This window comes from Camellia sinensis, chromosome 2, assembly GCF_055761805.1.
Source record: "Camellia sinensis isolate YWXY chromosome 2, ASM5576180v1, whole genome shotgun sequence".
Taxonomy (NCBI): domain Eukaryota; kingdom Viridiplantae; phylum Streptophyta; class Magnoliopsida; order Ericales; family Theaceae; genus Camellia; species Camellia sinensis.
In genome coordinates, this window is record NC_138962.1 from 66,912,464 (window position 1) to 66,919,754 (window position 7,291).

Here is a 7,291-nt window from a genome sequence, read left to right on the forward strand (position 1 = left end):
AGTGTGATAAGTGCGTATATGTTAAAGACACTGACAAAGGTTATGTCATTTTGTGTCTATACGTTAATGACATACTCATTGTTGGTAGCAATGATGAAATGATTAAAGCTACCAAAGATTGTTAAACTCTAAGTTTGACATGAAGGATATGGGCCTTGCAGATGTCATTCTGGGTGTTAAGATCACTAAAACATCTGGTGGTATTGTACTTTCTCAAGCTCATTATGTAAATAAGATACTTGAGAAATTTGGAAAGTCAGATACAAGTATGTTTAGGACACTGGTAGACTTAAGTCTATATTTGACCAAGAATAATAGTGAGAGTGTCTCTCAACTAGAATATTCTCGGGTCATTGGGAGTTTGATGTATCTGATGAGTTGTACAAGGCCGGATATCGCCTATGCTGTTAGTAGGTTGAGTAGATACACGAGTAATCCTAATGCTACTCATTGGAAGGGCATTATGCGGGTGTTGGGGTATATCCGTTACACCCTGGATTATGTGCTGCATTATACCAAATACCCAGCAGTACTAGAAGGGTATAGTGACGCAAGTTGGATATCTGATATAAAAGATTCCAAATCCACTAGTGGTTATGTGTTTACCCTCGGAGGGGCAGCCGTGTCTTGGAAATCTGCCAAGCAAACGTGTATCTCGAGATCAACGATGGAATCTGAGTTTATTGCTTTAGATAAAGCAACTGAAGAAGCTAAATGGCTTCGCCAATTTGTTGAGGATATTCCACGTTGGCCGAAACCTGTGCCAGCTATCAGTATTCATTGCGATGGCCAATCAACGATTGGTCGGGCACAAAGTAATATGTATAATGGAAGGTCTAGACATATCCGTCGTAGACATAATTCCATACGACAACTACTCTCAAATGGAGTTATCTCTCTAGACTATGTCAAGTCTAAGGACAACATTGCGGATCCGCTAACCAAAGGGTTAACTCGAGAGTTAGTAGAAAAGTCGTCAAGAGGAATGGGGTTAAGGCCTTTAGTAAAGGTTACCGGAACGGAAAACCCAACCTAATTGACTGGAGATCCCAAGATCTAGATTCAAAGGGACAACCTAACTTCGTGTAACGGATGAGTCACTGAAGAGGTAAATCCTCTTGCCCATTCCTTTATACAGTGATGCCCTGTGGGGGTGGAAGGTTAAGCTAATGCTTTTAATGACCTTAGTGATGTGGTATAATGAAATACCGTATCTAGGTCACCTATGTGAGTGCGAAGTGGGGCCGCTTCTTTAAGAATTGCCAAGGCCGAATTCTTTAAAAACACTCACAGAACCGGGCTAGTGTTCCAGGGCCATACCGGACACACCAGTGAGAACAAGAACAATGGTTGGACTAACTCTTGTGTGAGGTCTATAGTCTCGGTTTACATAAACGGCAAAACAGTTCAAGACATCATGTTCACTGGTCAGCCAGTAAATCCGATATGCTTTCACTACGAAAGGTTCAAAGCCAACAGCTACCTTTTCTGATGCAGGGTTAGTCTATGTGCTCTCTCTCTTTCCGAGTCTTTGTTGATAAACGTTGAGCGTTTGCTGTATTCGGTCAATTTTTATTCATGTGGGGGATTGTTGGAGAAAAATGGTTGAATAAGAAATTGCCTCATAAATGTGTATATAACTTACACATTTAAGGCTCATCAGTTTTACAAAATTGATTGGGCAGTTTTGCTAGCATTAGTTGCCAGCCTTGATGGCTAAAGGCTCCTCTCCTCTCCCCCATGGTGTATAAAAGGAGGCCCTATTCCTTGAAAAGAGATATAGAGTAGATAGAATTTTTTCTTGGCATCCATACCCTGTCAGTCTACTTCTCCTATAATTTTCTTCCTCAGAGAGAGTGCTTCCGTTGTCAGTTCGCTAAGCTAATTAGAAGGTGCTTCTGTTGTATCTGGTAAAAACCGTCGTATCTTGGGAAATAGACGCCGGCGTACCTCCAGTACCCAACGGTGAGGCGACGAATCTATTTTAAAGAGACTGTGGTATCACACAAGTTTCGATTTGCTTCCTTTAACCATTTTATATTTTATCTGTATTTTATTCAGCATGTTATATTTTCTGGGATTGGAGGTTTGTTTTGTTCATCTCATAATTTTGCGATATGCAATGTGAAATTATGTAATATGAGTAGTTTTTCCCAACAGAAACTACTGATCGATATTTGTTGTTACATGTTTCTGATGTGGTAATGGGTGATTGGTATTTATTTCTCGTGTATGGGCATCCGGTTTTGTCAGAAATGATGAAATTTTGGCAGGAGCTTGAGCAGAAGATACGCGGATGTGCAAGACCGGTAGCACAAATTGGGGATTTTAATCAAGTGCGAAGTGTGGAGGACAAATGGAGTCCAAAGTTTCCAATGGTTCGGGGTGAGAGTTCTTTTAATGATCTTATTTTTAAAAACAGTTTAGTTGAACTTCCAAATCAAGGGGTGTGGTATACGTGGAGCAACGATCGATCTGATTCGAATATTATTTATGAACGGCTGGACCGAGTGTTGGTGTCTTCTGATTGGTTTGAAAAGTTTCCTAATGCCTCGCTTATGGTTCTGCCTATTCAACGCTCAGATCATAGTCCATTGGTTTTTGATATAGACATGGTGGTTCGACGAAGCAGGTGCATTAAAAGATTTGAGGCTATTTGGTTAATGGATGACACTTTGAAGCATATTGTTCCTTGTGCTTGGAATGTGTTGACTCCAGGATCTAGCCAATTTGCTGTTTGCCGAAAACAGAATATTGTGTTTAATCATCTCCGAAATTGGAGTCGTTTGTCATACCGAAGTCTGTAATAACAGATTAATGAGAAATGGCAGCTATTATGACTATGGATGATTCTTTAATGGAGCAGGGTATTCAACGACAATTAGAGGATTTACTCAGTAAGCAAGAAATCTACGGGGCCCAACATTCAAAACAGCGATGGATGAGACACGGAGAGCGAAACACAAGATTCTTTCATCAAATGGCCTCTTAAAGAAAGAAGAAGAATCAAATCACTGTTTTGAAAAAGGAGGATGGCTCGCTTCTTACAGATCAGAAGGAGATTCATCAAGCTTTTATCAACCATTTCAAATCTTTGTTTAAGTGTGAGGAGCACAACCAGAATAAGAGCTTGCAACATTCTTACGCAGGTGCCTTTCCACATCATTTTGATTTAATTTCTATTTTTAATTGTCATTTAAGTGAGGCCCACATTACTTTATTAAATCAAACTTTTACTGCGAATGAAATTAAGAGAGACAATCTTCCAAATCGGGAAATTGAAGGCATTAGGGCCTAATGGGTTTATTGCGGGGTTTTATCAGCAATTCCTAAAAATTTTATTTGTTTGATTCCAAAAGCAATGAGCCGATGACTGTTAATGACTTTAGACTAATTAGTCTTTGTAATGTGCAGTATAAAATTAGGTCTAAAGTCTTGGCGAATAGACCGCGGGAGGTGCTGCCTGACTTAATTGATGATAGTCAAAATGCCTTTCTCAAAGGTCGACTCATTTTTGATAATATTTTGCTCGCACATGAGTTAATTGAGTTTAGTAGACATCATAAGAAGGTACAAAATTGTTTTTCGGGCTAAAATTAGATATGAATAAGGCTTATGACCGGGTTGATTGGAATTTTTTAATTTCAATACTTCGTCGCATGGGGTTTACTGAGAGATGGGTCCAGTTGATACACCAATGTGTATCAACAGTATCTTTTTTAGTTTTACTTAATGGCCAACCATGAGATTATTTCACTCCCCAAGCTGGTTTGAGGCAAGGGGATCCTTTGTCGCCCTATATGCTTATCATCGTCATGCAAGCATTATTTGAGGGCTTGGCTCACTTTGCTCAGCAGGGTATTTGTAAGGGTATTGCTATAAATCGACATTCACCTCCAATTTTCCATTTGTTGTTTGCAGATGATTGTTTTTTATTTATGCACTTTAAGAGTGAGGAGGTATGGTGCTTGCAATGGTTGTTAAATGTTTTTTGCCAACAAACGGGCTTACGGATTAACATTAACAAGTCTGAGTTGTACCCAAGCCCTAATTTCAGTCCTAGAGAACGACATATGTTGGACTCTATTTTCCATTTTAAAGTAGTTCTTAATCCGGGAGTTTATTTGGGGGCATCTATGGATTGGTCGGGTAAGTCAAAAACGTTGTTATTTAAGGCCTTGGTTGATAAAGTTGCTGGGAAGTTATAAGGGTGGAAATGTGGTCTGTTAAATTTTGCGGGTCGATGTATTATGGTCAAACATGTGTTACAAGCAATCCTGTTATATATCATGTCAGTCTTTAAAGTGCCGTGCACAGTCACTCATAAATTAACGGCTATAATTCGTCGTTTCTTATGGAAATCAGATAAAGTACACAGGCTGTGTTGGAAACAATGGGATAGTTTGTGTGTTGCTAAGCTGGAGGGTGGCCTTGGCTTCAAAGATTTGGGCTGTTTCAATCAAGCCTTATTAGCAAAACAAGCATGGTGGTTAATTTCTAATCCGACATCCTTGTTTGCTAAAGTGCTTTTAGGTAAATATAATTCTGCTGATAATTTCCTTCATATTAGAGGGACCAAGACAGCATCATGGGGGTGGAAAAGTCTTATTTGGGGTAGGGAGTTGTTGAAGGCAGGATTACTATGGAGAGTTGGAAATGGGCAATCAATAAACCCTTTCATGGATTTGTGGATTCCAGGGCAGGACAACCCAGTAGGAGGAGTTGGGTTATCCCAATATCTACCTACAATGTGAGTGAATCACTTGATAGATTTTTCTAATCTTTGTTGGCGCCGAAAACTAATTCAATGGTTATTTCCTGGAAGAGTGGTCCCATCCATCTTAGGTATTCACATTCCTTTGGTCTCTTGTTCTGACAAATTGGTGTGGAGGCCAAACAGGAATGGTCTACACTTGGTTAAATCAGGCTATTGGGTTGCCATTAGACGAAAATTTGACAGGTCTAATGGGGCAAATGTGGTCGATCCTTCGATTTGGAAAAAATTGTGGAAGACTAAAATACCTTTAAGGCGGATTTTATTCATTTGGAAGTGTCTCCACAATGTTCTTCTGGTCCGGTGGCAGCTTAAACGAAGACGTCTGCAGGTTGATCCCACTTGTGCTAGGTGCGAGCAAGCAAATGAGACCATTGAGCATGTTTTCTTCAAATGCCCTTGGTCTCAAAGAGTTTGGAGGGGTACAGCTTTGGGGTTAGACTTTACTTGTGGGAACCCTGTGGATTTCCGAACTTGGTGGGCAGATTGGACTAGGAGTGTTCAGGAGGAAGACATTATAATTCATTCCATTGTTGTTATGGGGGCAATTTGGAGACAGCGTAATCTTAAAGTGTTTGAAGACAAGCAATTGACAATAGACCACACTTTAAATTTAGTTTCTGATTTTATATGGCAATGGACCCATGGCTGTGTAAAAGATACTAATGATACATTTACATGTGCTAAAGTAAGGGTGCAGGTTCCTTATTCAAATAATTGTTATGTTATTACTAACACTGCTACCTCATATGATCATTTTCAGCTCTTTACCTATGTGGTGGATGGCGCATGGAACCACAACACCGAAGTAGCTGGCATGGCATGGGCCTGTTTTGATGAAGCTCAAGTGCAGGTGTCACAACAAGTGTTATCTCTCCGGTTGCCCTCTCCTCTATTGGCAAAAGCTAGAATGCTTTTGGAGGCGATAAAATGGGCTGTCAAGATGAAGATTCAGTGCCTCTCGATATTTATGGATTGCCAGATTTTGGTAGGTAGTTTTGAGAAAAAACCAACCTGAAGTGGGAGGTTGATTTGGTTGTCCAGGATGTACTAGCTTTAAGTAAGTTTTTTCAGTTTTTATCTGTAACTAAGGTGGATAGGACTCTAGTGGAGCCAGCACACAAACTGGCAAAATCTGTCAAACTTCTACCTTATGGATAATATATTTTGATGTTTTGCCTGATTCTCAAAAAAAAAAAAAAAAAAAATGTTAAAAGCTAACTTTTTTATTTAACTTTTAACATCTTCCTAAAAGATTATATTTAAGTCTCTTTATTTTCTTTTTCAAATTTAAATTATATTGTCTTTTAATTCTTTCCTCAAAGCCACTTCAATACATACTAGTAAGCACTTCAACACCCATCTTAATTCATGCACACCAAACCACACGATTAGAACACTTTGGAAAGTATATTTCCAAACAACAAACAATGTCTATCATTTCCTTCAAGTGAAACAACACGAGGTCTACGAAAAAGAACAGAAATTAGAGTATAGGATATCTACAAAAACAACAGCTTAATGGCCGCAGAAAATTTAATTCATAATTTTTTAGGAAAATGAACGCAAATAATACGGGGGGCTAGGGTTTGTCGACGTGGTTCGTTTTTGTTATTCTCCTTTGTCGGTACCACCGTTCACTATATGTAAACAAAATGATGAGAAATTTGTATGCCATCGTTCCCTATAATGAGAAATTTGTTTAAGGATTTTTGAAAGAATTTTAAAAGTGATGCAATTTTTGTTTAAAAAAAAAAGTGATGTAATTTGAGATTTTTAATTTGTTTATTATTTGAATATACTACATGACATGGGTAAGCCCATAAAGATTATAGCCCACCATTCAAGGCCCAATACATAACTCAAATGCTAAAACCTAGCACTGCTGAAGTCCCATGTAGCAATAAGAACCAATGACACCAAGACACATGGCGAGAGAAGGGCAAGTCACATCACCAGACAAAGATCTGCAAAGTTATTGCCACGACACATCGCCATTAATGAGGCCCCTTATAGCATTTATTGCGATAACCCCTCTCCGTCGGAACAGGACGCCTTCATCATGAACAAGGTAAGCTAGAGCATAGACTTTTGGCCAAGGTGACAGGTCAGAAGGGATAACGAAATGATTACCAGATGATATAAGCAAAGGTTGAAGACAAAAAGAATGTTAAGCTTCCTATCTCTAATTCATTTCTATACACTACTTCTCTCTCTAACTTGCTCGTCTGAGAGTTCACTAGGGGACTCCCCGTTCCCCGTTGAACTCTTGTGCAGGTCTTCTGGTGGGCTTGGTCATTTGGACGTAGGATTGAAGAGCGTGGATCAATTCGACCCGTTCCTTGGAACGAACTGTATCATCACTACAAATTATGATTTTATTTTAAAAGGTAATTTATGAAAAAATATAGTGTATTCAGAGTAAATAATAACCCTAAATAATTTAATAGAGAATATCGAGAAATTAAGCTTACTGAATTATTTTTTAGATGCAAATAGAATCCTCCTTTTTATTTT

General features: G+C 38.9%; 1 protein-coding gene across 1 annotated transcript; it reads left to right on the forward strand.

The window, feature by feature from the left end:
• The first annotated feature begins 2,824 nt into the window (after positions 1-2,824).
• On the forward strand, positions 2,825-5,792 carry LOC145814042 (uncharacterized). Its single transcript, XM_082910565.1, has 3 exons — positions 2,825-2,897; positions 4,534-4,750; positions 4,901-5,792. Exons 1-3 carry the CDS (start codon positions 2,825-2,827, stop codon positions 5,790-5,792), a joined length of 1,182 nt encoding a protein of 393 aa, XP_082766691.1.
• The last annotated feature ends 1,499 nt before the right edge of the window (positions 5,793-7,291 follow it).